A 20,230-nucleotide genomic window follows, 5' to 3' on the forward strand; every position below is an offset into this window, starting at 1 on the left:
ACAGAATGAACGATGTTTGTGTCGATGAAGAGAATAAAGTTAAGTCTCTAAAACAACTTTCAGAAACATTTAAAGAGTTCATTTGAACATTTCACATAGAAAACAGACTCAAAGTTTCCTCACTGGAATTAAAAAATGAAACTAGTGGGCGGGACCAACGCTGAGACTCGTCTCTATTGATCAGTCTGATGAGCAACAGGTTGTTTACAGCATGGTTTATATACATTTTTAACATAAATGTATTTTACCTGCATCAGAACATTTTTTTACTCTCGGACCTGTTCTGTCTGTTTGATTATATAGAAAAGACCCAAAAGTAAATAAAATAATTTTAATAACAAGTGATTGTTCAGTTGAACTGGACTGACATATACAGTCATGGAACAATTATTAGACCCTTGTTTTCTTCAGTTTCTTGTTTATTTTAATGTCTAGTACAACTGAAGGTACATTTGTTTGGAAAAAAAAGAATGATATAAGGATTTTTTCCACGACTGTAGATGACCAAAAAAGACAGAAAATGACAAAAAATTGTTGTAAAAATTATGAAAAAATTACACAAAATTATCAAAATAGAAACAAAATGACCAAAAATAGATGGAAGAAATGACTAAAAAAAGACACAAAATGGCAAAAAACACAGTCATGGAAAAGTATTATACCCTTGTTTTCTTCACTTTCTTGTTCATTCTAATGCCTGGTACAACTAAAGGTACATTTGTTTGGACAAATATAATGATAACAACAAAAATAGCTGATAAGAGTTTAATTTAAGAGCTGATATCTAGACTTTCTCCATGGTTTTCTTCATATTAAGCAAAATCATCATCAAAGACATTTCTTAAATATCAATATAATTTAAAGTTTTTGGATGTATAGATGTGATCTGCAGGAAACATTAGATTTTTTTCCCCAAACTGACTTTTAATGTTGAAGTAAATAATTAAATAAACCAGCAATTGCTTTAACATTAATATTTCAGATCGATTCAGCTTATGGATTATTGTGAAAAATATCAAACCAAATTTCATTTATGCAACATTGCAGAGAAATCCAAAGGCTTCACTCACAATACACTTTTATTTTGTGTTGTTTGTCTTAACGTATTGAAAACCAATGAAGTTTTGGAAAGTAAGAATAACATTGAAACATGGTTGGATTGATTTTCTAAAAGAATAAGTAAGTATAAATGATAAGTTTCCAGTGTGTAGTTGTGGACATTGATGAAACTTTTTTTTTTCAGTAAAGAAACTCTTTTCTTGATAATGATTTTGGTTATTATGAAGAAAACCATGGAAAATGTCTAAATATCAGTTTTTAAATTAAACTGTTATCAGCTATTTTTGTTGTTATCATAATATTTGTCCAAACAAATGTACCTTTAGTTGTACTAGGCATTAAAATGAACAAGACATTGAAGAAAAAGGTTGGTCTAATAATTTTTCCATGACTGTAGAAATGTCCCTGATAACTTCAGATCAGTGAATTCGACAGAACATCAGTCTGACGGTTTCTGATGAGGAAAAAGGTGCAAAATGTGACATTTTGAGTCCAGCAGACTGTTGGAACAAAGAGACAGTAAAGTCTGACTGTCAGACTCTTTCCAACATGAAGCTGATTAATCTGTGTCACCTGGTTAATTTAATCCAGCTGCCAGCTTCAGTGATTTCTGGTCTGATGAGAGAAATAAACGAAGAATGAAGAGAAAACAGCAGAGCCGACCATGTTTCAGATGCAGTAACATGATTATTCTAACGACCAACCAAACCAACAGAGCTGCAGCTCAGATCTTATCTGAGGAACGGCTGTTTGTTTCCGTCCTGGTCTGCAGGAAGTCTCTGAGCGTTACCAAGTTTAGAGTGACACGCCGACCAGGAAACGTGTTTTATCTGGAAACCAGTTCCCTCTGAGTTAAAGCAGCAGGAATGTTTCTGCTCGGGGAAAATGTTTGTGCAGGAACAGCAGCGATCATTACATGGCGACTCTTTAACCTCAAGTTCAGATTTTAACCTTAAAAAGTGAAATAAAACTCAAACATTCAGTATCAGAGAGATCAGATCTGATTAATCAGGGCCACTTTACTGTCCTCTGCTGTCCTCTATTGTCTTCTGCTGTCCTCTACTGTCTTCTGCTGTCCTCTGCTGTCCTCTCCTGTCCTCTGCTGTCTTCTGCTGTCCTCTACTGTTTTCTGCTGTCCTCTGCTGTCTTCTGCTGTCCTCTACTGTCCTCTGCTGTCCTCGACTGTCGTCAGCTTCTGTTTGTTTGAGTTCAAACCTTCCAGTGTTTCTGCCTTGTGTGGAGCTGAAATCATGGAAGTCACATTAAAACTAAGTCCCTAAAGTTTCTGAAACCAAAGAAAACAATCAGGAGTGTTTGTGAATATTTATCATTTACATTTTCAACTTTTTTTTGTTTTTTAGATCAATCGACAGAGAAAATAACGATCAGATTAATCAATAATAAGAATAAAGATAAGTTGCAGCTGTGATCACTCAGGAACAGTCTAAGGTCTCTGCATCTGTCTGGGTTCTGTTCTGGTTCTGTTCTTGTTTTGGTGACTTGGTGGTGGGTTCCTGTCTCTGACATCACTGCTGTCCCCCCCCTCCTTCCTTTTGGTGTTTCTCGACCAGTAGGAGTCGCTCTTTCCTCAGCCACCACATGTCTGCTCTGGGTCTGAGCAGGAAGTCCAGACTCTTCTCCAAAACCAGCTCCATCTCTGAGGAGCCTTCAGCCGGACACAGGTCTGTAAAGAGTCCTGTTAGCTGCATCTGCAGGTCTGCAAAGAGTCCTGTTAGCTGCCCCTGCAGGTCTGTACCAGAGTCCTGTTAGCTACCCCTGCAGGTCTGTACCAGAGTCCTGTTAGCTGCCCCTGCAGGTCTGTACTAGAGTCCTGTTAGCTCCCCCTGCAGGTCTGTACCAGAGTCCTGTTAGCTGCCCCTGCAGGTCTGCAAAGAGTCCTGTTAGCTGCCCCTGCAGGTCTGTACCAGAGTCCTGTTAGCTGCCCTTGCAGGTCTTTACCAGAGTCCTATTAGCTGCCCCTGTAGGTCTGTGCATAGTCCTGTTAGCTTCCCCTGCAGGTCTGTACTAGAGTCCTGTTAGCTGCCATTGCAGGTCTTTACCAGAGTCCTGTTAGCTGCCCCTGCAGGTCTGTACCAGAGTCCTGTTAGCTCCCCCTGCAGGTCTGCAAAGAGTCCTGTTAGCTGCCCCTGCAGGTCTGCAAAGAGTCCTGTTAGCTGCCCCTGCAGGTCTGTACCAGAGTCCTGTTAGCTGCCCCTGCAGGTCTGTACCAGAGTCCTGTTAGCTGCCCCTGCAGGTCTGTGCATAGTCCTGTTTGCTGCCCCTGCAGGTCTGTACCAGAGTCCTGTTAGCTGCCCTTGCAGGTCTTTACCAGAGTCCTGTTAGCTGCCCCTGCAGGTCTGTACCAGAGTCCTGTTAGCTACCCCTGCAGGTCTGTACTAGAGTCCTGTTAGCTACCCCTGCAGGTCTGTACTAGAGTCCTGTTAGCTCCCCCTGCAGGTCTGTACCAGAGACTTTGAGTCAGGGTTATTATTCATGGACCTCAGGTGGAATCTCCTGACCCGGTAGACTGTCAGAAACACTTTGACCTGACAAACAACAAATGTACACAGCCTGCAACAGAGGAATGAACTGGCAGAAAACAATGTTTGGAAACCAAAAGTCTTCACTCTGTTCTGTTCACTCATTCTGTGTGTGTGTGTGTGTGTGTGTGTGTGTGTGTGTGTGTGTGTGTGTGTGTGCGTGTGCGTGTGCGTGTGCAGCTCCTCAGACGTCTCCTCTCATCAGGAGTTCAGCAACAGGACAGAGACTAAAACCAGTTTAAAGTGAGTAAAGAACTGTTATAGAAAGAACTGTTATAGAAAGTTGATGCTGCAGATTAATGTTAGTCTTGTTTTTTTTATTGTTGTTGTTTTTTTTAAACATTCTTCATGTTTAACAGACACACAGGGACCGGTCTAACTTGTGTCTGTGCAGAGTTTCACGAGTTTAACCCTTTACAGCTCTGATATCAGCTGCTGATACAGCGAGTTTTACATTATCTGCCTCTTTATGTTCTGATGATTTCTGTGTCGTCTCTTGTTTCTTCTGGTTCTGCTGTGGATCTTTGGTTGATAATCTCCTCATCAGTATTTTATCATTTCGAGAGGATCATCATCTTCTGACCTTTTCTGGATTATTTTCTAATATTTTTCTAATACGTTTCTGGCTTTATTTTGATAATTTCTTGACGACCTCTGGATCTTTTGTGGATCATTTATGAGTAATATGTTTATAATTATTGCATTATCTTTGTATCTTCACTCTTTATTTCTACTGGAGTATTTTTCTGTTGTCTGTATGTTTCTGTTTCATTTCTGGATTATTTGTAGGTTTCTGGATTGTCTTTGGATCAGATCTGGATAATTTATTTAGTTTCTGGATCTGGTTTGTTGATTTATGGATCCTTTTTTTGAGTCAAAGAACAGACAAGAAGAAGAGCTTCTGTCTGTCTGTCTGTCTGTCTGTCTGTCTGTCTGTCTGTCTGTCTGTCTGTCTGTCTGTCTGTCCGTCCGTCCGTCTGTCTGTCCGTCTGTTATAACATTATAATAACTTTATAATGTTTGTCTGCTTTAATCTTTTTCTCCTCCATCTTTTCTCTTCTCCTCCCTCGTTCCTCCCCAAGCTCTGGGGAGGAGGACCAGCCCTTCTGGTGAGTACACACCTTCCTCCTCCTCTCCTCCTCTTCCTCTCTCTCCTCCACTACCTCCTCCTGCTCCTCCTCCTCCTCCTCTCTCTTCTCCTCCTCCTCTTCCTCCTCCTGCTCCTCGTCTCTCTTCTCCTCCTCCTCCTTCTCTGTGTCAGTTTGATGCTCAGCTGCATAAAACGTGTTTATGATCTTTAAATTTCGGCTTTGTTGGTTTTATATTGTTAAAATAAGTTTTTATGCAGCTGAGAAGTTTCTTCAGTTTTGAGGTGTTGAAGTGTCCAGCTGCTGTCAGAGCAGAGAGGATGCTGGGAAACTCTGTGTGTGTGTGTGTGTGTGTGTGTGTGTGCTTTCACTTCATACATAGTGAGGACCGGAACACGTTTTTAACCAACTGTAAAGGCTTGTTTGAGAGTTCAGACTTTGTTTTAGACCTGTCCAACAAAACAGAATCCTGCCTTATATATATGTGTGTGAGTGTGCGGTGCTCAGCTCTGTGTTGTGTCTCTGCAGCTCAGATGACTGTAATGTAAATCAGGACAAGCCGGTTCTGAGAAAGTTTCAGTAAGTACTGCTGCAGCCCCAAAGCATGCTGGGAGCTGGAGGAGGCTGGCTGGGCTGGTGTGTGTGTGTGTGTGTGTGTGTGTGTGTGTGTGTGTGTGTGTGTGTGTATTGCTGGTGGCTCTGTGTGTGTTTGGGTGTAGTCTAATCTCTGGTGTTGATCAGTTGTTGTGTTTTGCAGTGATGAAGGGGTTAATCTATAGATTCTTTGTGTTCAGACTCTAATCCGTCTCCTCCTGAACATGAAGAAGATGTAGAATATCTGCAGACTTTTACTTTGAAAAGCTGGACTGTGGTGCTGGAAAATCAACAAATCAAAGTGTTTGATCAGTGTAATTATGTGATCAGCATTTGTTCCCCGAGTGTCGCCTGCAGGCAGAGACAGGCTGTGTCTCACCTGTCCTTGTGTCCCTCCGTGTCCCTGCAGAGACACTTTCCTGCGCAGCCTGGCCGCCACGCAGTGGGAGAAGAAGAGAAGGAGTAAGGACCTGAGCAAGGCCCGGCTGTCCTTGTCTGATGATGTCATGACTCCGAACCTGCAGCCTGCAGAGCAGGGCAGCAGTGACCCGCCTGAGCAACTGTCCCGCCAGGGTCAGCATGTTTTATCATTATTATTATTATGATTATTATTATTATATAAAATTATTAGTTTGTTAATTACACGTGTGTATGTGTCTGTGTGTGTAGTCTCCAGCAGCGTGGACACTAACGGACACTCAGACTCCCAGAATGCTCACGGTGAGGGTATATTACATTACATGACCATTACTGTCAGCCTCAGTGTAGAGCGCCCTCTGCTGGAGGTCAGGAGTCACTGTGCTGCTTTGTATAAATCAGCATTTTAAAAACAGTAAGAGATTTTATAATATAAGATAACATATAACTTTATTCATCCTGCAGTGGGGAAATTTAGTCGTCACAGCAGCTCAAGAAACAGACAGATACAAGAACAGAATAAGAATATACAAAATAAGACATATACATACTTTCTATACACATTATATACATACGTTTATGCTATTTGGCATTAAATATTAATATATATTATTGTGTTGTTTGTTTTCCTGATTGCATTTTACAGATATTGCATGTTGGAAAAAATATATTTTAGCATGTTAAATATGTTAAATAAGTTCTTGCATGTAGTGGTATGAACATCAATGAATAAATATATTTAATATATTTGTTTGTCAGTTAAAGTTTCAGTGTAACAGATTGTTAACATGATCACATGGAGGGGACACCTGCATGATCAGATTCATCCAGTTCTCCTCTGATGACTAAAGTGTTCACTGTGTGTGTGCAGCTCCTCCGGTGCAGCGTCAGTGCAGCACTCTGTCTAATGACCGCAGGTTTCTCCTCGACATGCTCTACTCTAAAACACCCAGTAGTAGCACCGCCGCCACCACCGACACCAGCGAAGAAGGACACTTCCTGCCCAGTAAGGACATGCCGCTCTGCTTATATATATATATATATATATAGATATATATATATATTATATCAGCTACAAATACAGAATAAAATAACTGACGGCTGTTTACTGTTGGAAACTTCTGCTGCAGACTTTTACTGTTTTTCCTGATTATTTCTACAGTTTGCCACTTAAATATAATTGTCTGTCTGTATGTCTTCCCTCTCTCCTGTCTGTCTGTCTGTCTGTCCTCCTGTCTGTCTGTCCTGTCTCAGGCGGTGAGCTGGAAGGACGTGGTCGTGTCTCTGAGCGTTTGTCCAATCTCAGAGCTCTCTCTGTGGAGCCTAGCAGCCCAACAGAGAGCAGCGCCTCTCGCAGGGCCGAGCTGGAAGGACTGGAGGGGACGGCACAGGCAGCCAGGATCAGACTGGAGCAGGTCACACAATACACAATATATGCAATACACCAAATATACACAATGTATAATACACACAGGTAGCCAGGAGCAGGCTGGAGCAGGTCACACAATACACAATATACACAATATACACAATATACACAATACACAATACACAATACACACACACACACACACACACACACACACACAAACAATATACAATACACACACACAATACACACAATATACAATACACACACACACAATACACACAGAAAATACCCTATTTATTCCTTTTTTATAGATGTATTGATGTATATTTATGGAATTCCCAATTACAGGATTTAAAAGGTTGTACAGACATTAATAGATTTAAACAAATGTATAAATGCAGAAAAAATTGTCAACATGTACTAGAATCTTAAACTGATTGTTTATGATCAGTTGTTTTTTTTTGGTCTTTTGTTTTTGAGATGATAACATGTGCTTGTATGGGTTTTTGTTTGTTTTTGTCTTGTTTGTTTTTGTTGTTTTAAGTGTTTTGTTAAAGTCAAAGTTTTGTTGGTGTAGGCTACTGAAAATCCATTGTATGTGATGTCAGACCATCTTTTTTTACTTTTATTGTTCAAGTAGGGGGCAGACAAACATAAGAAATGTTTTCTTCTTGCTGCTCCTTTCTAATCATGAAGGTGTAGAGTGTGTCTCTGTACACATTTTGTTGTCCACTTTCATGAAAGGAACAAAATAAATAAATAAAATAAAAATAAAAAAATAGATTAGATAAGATTAGATTGTAACCCCGAGAGCCAACCTCAATTGGAAATAAGGTGGCGTGCCATCCTGCAAGGACCTCCTCTTCAATCAGGTCCTGGTACTTAACTGGCTAATCTGTCTTCCCAAGGCACTGTTAATTCAACTACGACAATTGTTTTCAAACTTCTTGAGAGAAGGATCATATCCGGTCGGAGTATGGTTGCCACCACCTATTGAGGGAAGACCAGCTTCCTCTTTAGGTTCATGTACAGCTCCCAATCTGTTGCTTGATGCAGAATGGATGGTGGGTTGTTGGGACTTTTTGCCTTGGGAGACTTACTACCCTCTCCTTGGAAGGTTGTGAATCTGGGCGGTGGTGCCAGCTGTTTATTGGCAATAACTCTCTGCCACTCAGTCCACTTGGCGACCTCGGTAAAGACTTTGTTGTGTCTCCATCTATAGCAGCCACCCGCAAGAGCCCTTGGACAGCTAGACAGGATGTGGTTCAGGGTGAAAAAACACATTGACTGCAGGATGAATCCTCCTCCATGCCCAAAATCTTCAAGTTACTTGGGGTGGGTAAGAGATTAGCCACAGCACGCAGCAGGAAGTTCATCTTCCTCTGGTCCGTACCCCAGAGCTCCTTCCATGACAGCGGCCTCTCGAGTACCTCCTCCCACTGAATCCAGCGGGCCTGGGAGGCTAGTCCTACCGCTTTAACATGGTGGTCTTCCTCTGCAGTGGCCCGGACCATTTGCACCACCAGCTCCCTTCTTCCTTGTGCATCAGCTTTTGCCCAGCTCTTGGTGCTGTAGTTGCCAAGGCCCAGGCGTCCCTGACACACTGTGCTGACGATTTCTTGGTGCCTCCAATAAGTTTCTGCCTCCTTCACTGCTTCCAGAGGATTCCATTTTATGCCACAGCTGATGGCGTTACTTGCGTGACGAACTTTCTTGTCCTTGGACAGTAAGAGTGTACAAGCTGCCCTTGCCTTGTTTGCCTTGAATTCCTAAACAACGGAGGACAATGGTAGCCGGAGCTTTGATGTTTTACTGTAGATGTTAACTGAACTAAAAGCTGAGGGGACACCCAACCACTTTCGGATGAACCTACACATTCTCTCCATTCCTTCAACCTTGGTTAGTGGGAAATCATACAGCAGGAATGGCTTGGTGTGATGTCGTACTGGAAGCACCACAGATGAACCTGCCCAGCAGCAAACTATCTTCGATTTTCCTCAACCACTATTTTAGGTGAGCTCTGGTCTCTTTGAGATTCCCACTGTCCTTCAGGGTGTTGTCATAACTCTTCCCCAAACACCGGATTCCTTGTCCCTGGATGGTTTGGATCTCTGACCCCTGGATACTGAAGGTATTCTTGGACAGTTTCTCCTTCATTAGGCACAGGCTCCTGGATTTCCCAGGCTTGAAATGCATGCATGCCCAGATGGCCATCTTATCCAACGGGCTCAGAACCCATCATGTCCCCTGAACAGATGGGGTCATCACAGTGATGCCATCCATGAGAGCCCTACTGGCCGGATGCCTTGTCCTGTCGTCTGCCGTTGGCCCTCTGCTCTGCATTCCTCCGGCTTTAAGTAGCAGGGTCATTGCATGCACAAACTAGCTTGTGCGCTACATTTAGGTATGCTTTTGCTATGTCTAACCAGACCACTAAGAGAGGGCCAATTAAAGACGTATGCTCCAAGCATCCCGAGTAACCTGTGACTCCTCCTTTCTAGACGCTTGCGTCAACATAGCTGTTGGTGAGTAAGTACGAGGTTAACTTTATAGCGATAAATGAACAGGAGACTTTCCCCATCGAGACCTTTTGAATTCAGCTCTTAGAGATGAAGCAGCCCTCGGCGAGTGTCCGAAGCCAGGGTTCCTGCTTCTTCTTCCAAAGTGTATGCAGAAGTGTGGCCAATCTCTACATAACTAATCTAAAAGACTATTTACAGTGGAAATGTGGGTGAAAAATAATGTATAACAAAATGGCTGACGATGGGTGGTCATTTAAGTAAATCAAAATGGCGGAAGCCCTTTTGTTCTTGAAGAACAATAGACCATGCAGCCTTGAAAGTCTATATGTTGTAGGAAGCCAGATAAGTATATTTTATGTGGATTAGTGTGTGAGCAAATCAAATTAGTTATAGTTAATTTACATGTACAACTTGAGGTATGCAGAGCAAGATTAATCATGCAACTTCAAATGATCTTGCTACACAAAATATCACAACAAATATACTTTAACACATAACAGATCAACACCATTAATTAAAGCTTAACAACTTGTTCTTGCTTGTACTTACTGCCCAGTACTATACCACAGAGTCCAGTGTTGAAAGGGGGAAGCAGAAATCCTTTTGAAGAAGAATCCGCTCCTGGTTGGGTTTTGGTGTTTCCAGAGTTATTGGCTCCAAAAGCTTGGTGAAGGTCTCTGTGATTATATCCAGTATAGATCACAGGCAGGAAACTTAGGTGGTGGGCCCAAGCTTGGTTTGGGGCCTTGCCGGCCTTCCCTTAGAGCTGGGGAGAGAGGGAGATTGTCTGGTCTTCTGGAGTGCAGACTAGGCCAGCAGCGGTGCTGACCCTCCCAGGGAGAAGAAAAGAAGAGAGGGAAGAAATGGTTGCAGGAGACTTTTGTCTCTACCTGGGAATTGTATTTCCTGTTGGTATTAGCCAATGAGACGCCTTTAGGTATATGCAGATACCTGTGGGGGTGGGGGTCGTTTGTCTTTGTTTGGAGGGGAACAAAGAGAGACCTCCATCTTGGAAGCATGAAAAGAAATTATTGACACAATTCTCAATGCATTCAGTCCATAAATCCAAATGAAACTTGTGAAATAGCTGTGACCCCTACACTTGATACACAGTTTCCACCATCACTTTATGATATGTAGTGATTTATTGATTTATAGATGTATTGATGTATTAACCCCTGACTGTCCCTCAGACTCGTCAGCTGCGGCAGCAGAGCAGCATCGACACTGAGAGCCATGCCCTGCGGCTGGAGGCCACCCAGCTGACGCCGCTGGCCCGGGGCGGCACTGGAGGCCCTGGTGGTGCCGCAGACGCCTGGAACCAGCTGCAGCTGAGTGCCGCCGCGCTGAAGATCAAAGACTTGGACTTCTCTGACCTGCTGGATGAGGAGGACATCGACGTACTGGACATGGACACCTTCGACTCCTCGTCCTCCTGCATCTCCGGCCTCCCTCCTCCTCCTCCTCCTCTTCCAGGCCTCGCTGGAGCTCCTCCTCCTCCTCCCCCTCCTCCTCCTCTTCCAGGAAGTCTGGCCCCGCCCCCACCCCCTCCTCCTCCTCCTCCCCCAGGTGCCCCTCCACCTCCTCCTCCCCCCCCCTCTTCCTCACCCTTGGCGGCGACGGCGTCCTCAAAGCTGAAGAAGAAGACAGTGAAGCTGTTCTGGAAGGAGCTGAAGCAGGCTGACGGGCCGCAGAAGTGTCGCTTCGGTCGCGGGACGGTGTGGGCGTCGCTGGACAAGGTGGCGGTGGACACTTCCCGACTGGAACACCTGTTTGAGTCCAAGGCCAAGGAGCTAGCTGTTGCCAAGGTAACACACATAGAGATAATATTAATAATTTGTCTTAAAGACCAAAGATCAGTCAAGTAACATATTATTATTAATACAGATATTTATTATGATAAACTGCATCACAGACATATATTGGCCGCGTTTCCCAGATTCGCTCTTAGCGCTTAAGAAGTTCTTAAACGCTAAGAGCGTCTTAGGGACGCTCTTAAGAGCGCTGTGAAAGAAGGAAGTGTTTCCCAGAGTCGTTCTTAGCTTAAGAAGATCTTTCACTAAGAAGGAAGTCTAAGATCGCCCTGATCCACTCTTAACAGCCTTCTTAGCGACCAAACGCTCAGTGCAGCCGCATCAGGGAAAGTTATATCGGACACAAAGGAATACTAAAACCCTGCGTAATGATGAATGTGCGCTCATAACTGCAGAACACTGACGCAAGAAAAATAATAGCATAAGAAGAAAAACAACGATATAAAAATAAAGAATTGCCCATGTGTTCCTGTAGCTACATAAATAAAATAAATCATCATTACTATCACTCCTTACGTTTTCACACACATTCGGCATCTGCATATGAGTTTACAGTAGCTATAAAAACATCAACAACCCTGTGGTATTTCACAGATATGAGGGAAACTGACAGGTGTAATTGAACTCAGCTGGAACCTCATCAAGAGGGTCTCCACCTGCAAGTCTATATAAAGGCGTTGCCGAAGTCCACGCGTGTGAGACACCATGGCTGCAATACAGCATATTCTCGCTGCGAACCAACAGCGTCGCCGTGCGCGAAGCCAGACGGTTTATATAAACGCTTATGTGCGTCAGCACTTCTCCTCACTCGACGTGCTGTCGGACCGGGCTGTCCAGTCCAAGTACCGGCTTCCTCGTGAGGAGATCCACCGCCTCGTCACGCTCGTGTCACCACACATCCAGAGGGCAACCCGCTGCAATTTTGCCCTCAGCCCGGAGGTGCAGCTCCTGGCCGCGCTGCGTTTTACGCAGTGGGGAGCTTCCTGGAGGTGGTGGGGGACGGCACCGGCCTCAGCAAGGCATCGGTTTCACGGAGTGTGGCAGCCGTGACACCGATCCTCCTGCGCCATGCCCGGAGACACATCAGGATGCACACCACGCGGAACGAGGTCCACCGTGGATTTCAAGCCATGGCTGGGATCCCCCAGGTGATTGGTGTCGTGGATGGCACACTGATCCCAATCCACAATCCCTCCCTGATGGATCCGTGCTGGATTGGGAGGAAACATTACGCTGCCATCAACACTCAGGTGGTGGTGGACCACGATGGCCTCATCACCGACATCGTTGCCAGGTGACCAGGAGGCACACACGACAGCTTCGTGTGGGCCAACTCAGCTGTGGGGCAGAAGGCTGGCAGAGGAGAGTTCGGCAGGAGCATCTTCCTCGGAGACAGTGGCTACCCTCTCCGGAGTTACCTCGTGACACCGGTAACCAACCCAGCAACACCACAGGAGGAGAGGTTCAATGAGGCCCACACACACACTAGGACCCACATTGAACGGGTGTTTGGCAGGTGGAAGTCCCGTTACCGATGTGTCCATCGTTCGTCAGGGGGACTGCGCTTGTCACCTGTGAAATGTTGCCGCGTGATTGTTGTCACCGCCATGCTGCACAACATAGCAGTGCGCGTTGGAGCAGATGAGCTGCCTCCTGTGGATGACGATGGGGAAACATCGGAAGACGACGCCCTCAACCCCCGCGAAGCCCGAGCAATACTCCACCAAGCTGGTGTCCAGACCAGAGAGGAGCTTGTGAATCTCTTTTGAAGTCTCAGCCCCTACCCCCGTCACCACCAAACACAAATATCAGCACCACCCTACTCCCATCATCAAACCCACTACAATCATACAACCCATATCATATCAACCATCATGTATAGGGCTTGAAAGCTAGGAAGTGAAACAGATGTGCGGGTAAAACACCCAAATATTAATAAATTAGTGTTGGATAATGTCCCGCACAACAATTTATTGTTGCAATGTTTGGGTGCTTTACCTGTTTAAGGTCTAGCACAGGATGTAAAGGAATAATTCTTGCATACAGTATGCAAATTTATACATGAAATCCAACTTTTGGATAGAGGAGGCCAGGTAACAAGTGGGGAATTAGCGGTGCTGAAAGTAGTGATAGGATAAGCACGTGCGTCAGGGCGCACATGTCATGAATCTACTCAAATCAATGACACAATACAAATTGCCTGGGATTTTTATTCGCTAGGTTTGACACCCTTTTTTCAATACAAAATTATCCACACAACACATGATTGAAAAGGAAAAGTAGTTTATTTAAAACACAAAACAAAAAGCAATGGCACCGCTGTCTTTACTGGGCGTCTGCATCACCTGCATGAAGAGAGGTTGATTAGTGAAATTGAACGGGGTACATTGTGCAATGCGGAGGAAAAAAATAGAAATGCCCCTTACCTGCGTCCTGGGGGAGAATTATTGGGACCGAGATGGAGGGACTGTTGAACTGCGCCTCGGCAAGTGTCAGCTGTCTCCGGTGCAGCTCCAACTTCTGACGTTTGAGACGCACCATCTCCTCTTGGAAGGCAGTCTGTCTCTCCAGTTGGCCCTCTATCCCCCGCAGCACCGCCAGTTTCTCCCTCTCGAGACGCACAGGCGTCTCGCTGCAGGTGCAGGTCGTTATGGAGGGGCGTCCCCGTGTGCGGACACCGGGCCCTGCTGGTTGGCATGCGGGGACAGGGCTCGGTTGCGGGGGGTCGTCCTCTCCTGGGGACATGCAGGTCGCTGCTCCGCTCCCAGATGGCTCCTCCTCCTCGCCTTCGCTGTTGTCTGAGAGCCCCTCGTCCCCCAGAAGATCGATGCCCCCACTAATGCCTTCAGAGGCCGTCTTTCCAATAATGGAGAGGACTTTTTCCTCGTCGGGAGTGAGGGTTGTACCCCCAGGTGCGCCACCGCCCGTGCCCATGCTCTCTCGCCTCACCTGTGCGCTTTTTTTTTTTGTTTGGCTCTGGAACTCCTGCCACTTCTTCCGCACGGCACACCAGTCTCGCAGGCCACAGGGACTAGAGGGGGACATCTTCTGGGCTATTGCCTGCCAAATGCGTTTTTTTAATGTTATGTCTTTTTTCCCCCTTGTTCCCCCAAATAACACCTCGCGGTGCTGCCAGACCTCGTCCACTAATGTGGCCATCTCCTCTGCAGTAAACGAGGGTGACCTCTTGCTGCGTTTGCTGCCTGCTTTCTCCATTCTCATGTGTGTGCGTATCCACAGTGGGGTATATATGCGTTAATGGCTTGATTACTACTCGGATACACCTGTTAGCTGTGATCACACACACACACACACACACACACACACACACGTAGCCTTATTGCACAGGTGGGGTGACTTAAGCGCTGATAAGGTGGTGGGTGATCGATTTGCCTGGCATCGATTGATTTATATTTCAGCACCACGGCGGTGGACAGCTCCCACTAAGAGCTTCTTAAGAAGCTTCTTTGGCGGGATCTTAAGAAGGCAGTTAAGAACGCATCTGGGAAACACCCCTATCTTAGCACTCCTTCTTAGCCGAACCCTTCTTAAGAGCCTTCTTAAGTCCTTAAGAACGAGCGAATCTGGGAAACGTGGCCATTATCTGTTAATATTATTGAATATTGTTATTTAACTGGTATTATGACTAACTATTATTCACTGCTTGTAAATTTTATTAACTTGTTTGCCGCGTTAGTAACATGTTATTACAGTATTAACACATTATTATGGTGTGATTAACATGTTATTAATGTGTTATTAAGGCAAGGCAAGGCAAGTTTATTTGTATAGCACAATTCAACACAAGGTAATTCAAAGTGCTTTACATACACATTAAAAACAGCAAGACACAATTGAAAACAATAAAAACAGTCAATTAAAACAGGGAAGATACAGCAGGATAAAAAAAAAAGAGATAAAATAATAAAAAGCACAAGTCAAACATTGTGTAGTTAAAAAGTAAGGGCAGTAGAGTAGAGCAGATAAGTGTTAAAGTTAAGAGTACGCTTCAGTAAACAATAGTGTTTTTAGTCCTGATTTAAAGGAGCTGACCGTTTTGGCAGACCTCAGATCTACAGGTAGTTTGTTCCACAGGTGAGGAGCATAATAACTGAAAGCTGCCTCACCCCGCTTAGTTCTTGTTTTTGGGACACGCAACAAGCCAGTTCCAGATGATCTAAGGGGTCTGGATGCTTCATAGAGAGGGAGCAGATCAAGCATGTAATTTGGTCCGAGACCATTCAGAGCTTTGTAGACCAGCAGTAAGATTTTAAAATCTATCCTCTGACTCACAGGAAGCCAGTGTAGTGATTTAAGGACCGGTGTAATTTGGTCCAGTTTCCTGGTGTTTGTGAGGACTCTGGCGGCAGCGTTCTGGATCAGCTGCAGCTGCCTGATTGATTTTTTGTTAAGACCTGTGAAGATGCCATTGCAGTAATCCAACCTACTAAAAATAAATGCATGGATAAGTTTTTCCATGTCTTGTTTGGACAGAAGACCCTTAATTCTAGCTATGTTTTTCAGGTGGTAATAGGCAGATTTAGTGATAAGCTTTAGATGGCTGTTGAAGTTCAGGTCTGAGTCAATAATTATACCAAGATTTCTGGCTTGATTTGTAGCTGTCAATGACATAGAGCCAAGGTGAGCGCTGATCTTAGATCTTTCATTTTTAGGGCCGAAAATGATCACCTCTGTCTTCTCTGCATTTAGCTGGAGAAAGTTCTGGCACATCCACTCATTGATTTGATGAATACAGTTACTCAATGAGAGTAAGGGACTGTAGTCGTGTGAGGACACTGAAATGTAGAGTTGTGTGTCATCGGCATAAGTATGGTAGGAGATGTTGTGATGTTCCATAATCTGAGCTAGCGGTAGCATATAGATGTTGAATAGAAGCGGTCCGAGAATGGACCCTTGAGGAACCCCACATGTGATCTTAGTTCGCTCAGACTCATGGTTTCCAATTGACACAAAAAAGTCCCTATCTTGTAAGTAAGATTTAAACCATTGTAGCACAGTGCCAGTGAGCCCCACCCACTGTTCCAGTCTGCTGACTAGTATGTTATGATCAACTGTGTCAAATGCAGCACTGAGATCCAGTAAAACCAGGACAGAGGATTTGCCTACATCAGTGTTCAGATTTATATCATTTAAGACTTTGATAAGTACAGTCTCAGTGCTGTGGTGTCGCCGAAATCCAGACTGAAATGTGTTAAAAAGATTATTTTGCATCATAAAAGCATGAATTTGCTCAAAAACAACCTTTTCAATGATTTTCCCCAGAAATGGCAGATTTGATATTGGCCTATAGTTACTAATTGTTGTGGAATCCAGATTAGATTTTTTTAGGAGAGGTTTTATTACTGCAGTTTTCAAAGTCTGTGGAAACTGTCCTGCTTGGAGAGAAGAATTTATTATCTGCAGTACATCCGGAGCTATGCAGTTGAAAACAGTTTTAAAAAAGTTTGAAGGCAGAATATCAAGGCAGCAGGTTGTGGGCTTTAATTTTGAAACTGTTTCCGTGAGTGTTGTGTAATCTAGGAGGCTAAAATGTCCTAGCTTGACTAGAGGATGGGAAGGCACCAGTGTTATCATTCCTGATAACACTGGTGCCTTTAATAACACATTAGGGTTATTAACATGTGTTATAAACATGTTATTAAGGTGTTATTAATGTATTAACACACTATTATGGTGTGATTAAGGTGTGATTAAGGTTATTAACACGTTATTAACGTATTGTTAAACATGTGTATTTAAAGTGTTATTAACATGTTATTACAGTATTAACACATTATTATGGTGTTAACAGGTTAGTAATGTGTTATTAACACAATATTATGGTGTGATTAAGTGGTTATCAACAGTTTATTACAGTATTAAAACATTATTATGGTGTGATTAAGGTGTTATTAAAATGTTCTTACTGTTATTACCGTGTTAATACAGTGTTATTACCTGTTATTACTGTGATATTACTGTGTTATTACCATATAAACACATTATTACAGTGTTATTACGCATTATTTACCATTGTTACCATGTTATTACTGTGTGTCTGACGTGTTATTACCGTGTCATTAACTGTTATTATCATCGTGTTATTATAGTGTTACTACTGGTTGTCTGTGTGCAGAAAGGGCCGGAGATGAAGAAGTCTGAGATTCTGGTTCTGGACCCGAAGAGGAGCAACGCCATCAACATCGGAATGACCGTGCTGCCCGCCGTGAACGTCATCAAGACTGCCATCCTCAACTTCGACGAGTTCGCCATCAGCAAAGAGGGCATCGAGGTGATGTCACTTCTTGTCAGCGGAACACACAGAATAATAAGCTTTTATTTAAAACATATTTTAGACAACAGAACAAAACAGAAGTAAAACACAAGGTCATTGAAAACAAAACACAGAAAAACAACAAACAAAATAAACAGAGCTTATTGTAGGGCTGGGCGATATGGACCAAATGCCATATCCTGATATCTTAAGGCTGACTATCGATATACGCAATCATACGCATCGATATATCGCAAAGTGAGCACAAATGTTCAGTCAAAGCCAAATATGACATGTCACAAGTAGTTTTATTGAAACCACCTATTTAAGTGAACATAAATACTGTATAACAACAGGAGAACCTTTTATTTTTAAATCAAAGCTCCATAAAGTGTACATTTAAATAACAAAAAAATCTTGAATAAAAATAGCCTATGAAGTAGGGATGGGTGTTATATCGACATAAAAGATATATCGATATATTTTTGAACGTGATATGGAATTGGACCATATCGCATTTCAATATAGTTAAATTTTTTTTCTTTCTTTATATATAAATGCTGCGCTTACTAAGGTTTGTCATATTTAATTCTTTTGTAATATTCGTTATTCTTTTCTCATATAAATATATTTATTTCAGAAGAAGATTGGCCTTTTTTATTTCATGGGCTATTTTTATTTAAGATATTTTGTTATTTAAATTTGCACTTTATGGAGCTTTGATTTTTAAAAAAGGCACTCCTGTTGTTATACAGTATTTATGTTCACTTAAACGGTTTCAATAAAACTACTTGTGACATGTCATATTTGGCTTTGACTGAACATTTGCTCTCACTTTGGGATAAAAATATCAGGATATATATTGTGTATCGATATTCAGCCTAAATATATCGGGATACGACTTTTGGTCCATATCGCCCAGCCCTACAATGAAATAAAATAGGGTAATCTTTTTCTGAAATAAATATATTATTATGAGAAAAGAAAATAATAAAAGAAAATAACTAAATATGCAAACCCTAGTAAGGGCAGCATTTATATATAAATAAAGAGAAAAATAATGGAACTATTTATTTGAAAATATATTGATATATTTTTTATATCATTTACTGCCCAGCCCTAACCCTAGAGGTCTTATTATGCTCTGTGTGATTACTGTACATCAGAACAACAAGGACACACTCACACACACACACACACACACACACACACACACAGAAACAGTGCGGAGCTTCACTAACAGCTGATTCAGTCTGCAGAGGAATAATAAGTTATTTCTCTTAACTCTAGTGTGTAACAGTAGCAGCTGCTCTCCAACAGGTGGAGCTCGTTCTAAACTTTCATGTGAATCGGTGAACCAGGAGGAACAAACACACACACACACCACTAAGATTTAACTGCCAGACTGACACCCCCCCCTCCCCCCCACGTGTGTGAGCAGAAGATCCTGACCATGACGCCCACGGAGGAGGAGAAGAAGATGATCCAGGAGGCACAACTGGAGCAGCCGGACCTCCCTCTGGGCCCCGCGGAGCAGTTCCTGTTCAGCCTGGCCTCCATCAGTGGCCTGACCCCCCGACTCCAGCTCTGGGCCTTCAAACTGAACTACGAGGCCCTGGAGAAGGTCACACACACACACACACACACACACACATACACATACAGACACACACATACACAGAGAAAGAGACACACATACACACACACACACACACACACATAGAGACACACACATACACAGAGAAAGAGAGACACACACACACACACAGACATGCACGCATACATACAGAGAAAAACACACACACACACACATACAGAGAAACAGACACACACACACACACACACAGAAACACACACACACACTCACAGACACACACACACACACTCAGGACTTTTATTGTGAAGTGTTTCTAAACACACCTATTGGTTTGGCGTCTGTGTCCTGTTGCCGTGGCGTCTCTGTCCTGTTGCCGTGGTGACCCCTGCAGGAGATCGCCGAGCCGCTGTTCGACCTGAAGCTGGGCATGGAGCAGCTGGCATCAAATCAGACGTTCAGGAGAATCCTCGCCACGCTGCTCGCCATCGGGAACTTCTTGAACAGCTCCAACGTGAGAACACAAACGTTAATTACACATTAAATATGAACGTGTGTTTATATTATTTTAGTTAGTTTATCTGATTATTTAACCCTCTGAACCCCAACAAGTAGCTCCAGGGAGGTTTCACTCTGTTTTCATTCTTCTCTCTGTGTCCTCCTGTTTCACTGCAACATATATAATCTATAAATCTATTAGTCCTGCAGCTCTATGGGATCAGCACAATCAGAACAACTCAAACAGAATAACACAATTAGAATGACAGAAATCAGAAAGAGATGACACAAAATGGCCATAAAAAAAGGAAAATGCCCCCAAAAAAGACAAAAATGACCCCAAAAATAGAAAAATGACCAAAAAAAGACACAGTGTCCATATTGAAGTATTGTCATGTTTCCAGCCTCTCTTCTCTGCTCTGTGTAAACAGTGTTAGAGTCTGTAGAGTTCAGCAGCT

The 20,230-nt window shown here is 43.3% G+C and overlaps 1 protein-coding gene across 6 annotated transcripts in view; it reads left to right on the forward strand.

Moving 5' to 3' along the window:
- The window catches only part of fhod1 (formin homology 2 domain containing 1), a 56,628-nt gene that overhangs the window by 25,531 nt on the left and 10,867 nt on the right, over positions 1 to 20,230 (forward strand). The window contains exons 11-22 of one of the 6 annotated variants that reach the window (XM_059354699.1): positions 2,631 to 2,741; positions 3,780 to 3,842; positions 4,682 to 4,708; positions 5,216 to 5,266; positions 5,691 to 5,854; positions 5,951 to 6,001; positions 6,570 to 6,704; positions 6,953 to 7,113; positions 10,786 to 11,400; positions 17,543 to 17,698; positions 19,122 to 19,304; positions 19,669 to 19,788. In XM_059354699.1, coding sequence (XP_059210682.1) covers positions 2,631 to 2,741; positions 3,780 to 3,842; positions 4,682 to 4,708; positions 5,216 to 5,266; positions 5,691 to 5,854; positions 5,951 to 6,001; positions 6,570 to 6,704; positions 6,953 to 7,113; positions 10,786 to 11,400; positions 17,543 to 17,698; positions 19,122 to 19,304; positions 19,669 to 19,788 — 1,837 coding nt within the window. The remainder of the gene's footprint in view (positions 1 to 2,630; positions 2,742 to 3,779; positions 3,843 to 4,681; positions 4,709 to 5,215; positions 5,267 to 5,690; positions 5,855 to 5,950; positions 6,002 to 6,569; positions 6,705 to 6,952; positions 7,114 to 10,785; positions 11,401 to 17,542; positions 17,699 to 19,121; positions 19,305 to 19,668; positions 19,789 to 20,230) is intronic. The other 5 variants (XM_059354707.1, XM_059354738.1, XM_059354721.1 and 2 more) reach the window with 5 other exon arrangements.

The sequence above is a fragment of the Centropristis striata genome, chromosome 2 (assembly GCF_030273125.1).
Source record: "Centropristis striata isolate RG_2023a ecotype Rhode Island chromosome 2, C.striata_1.0, whole genome shotgun sequence".
NCBI classification, from domain to species: Eukaryota; Metazoa; Chordata; class Actinopteri; order Perciformes; family Serranidae; genus Centropristis; species Centropristis striata.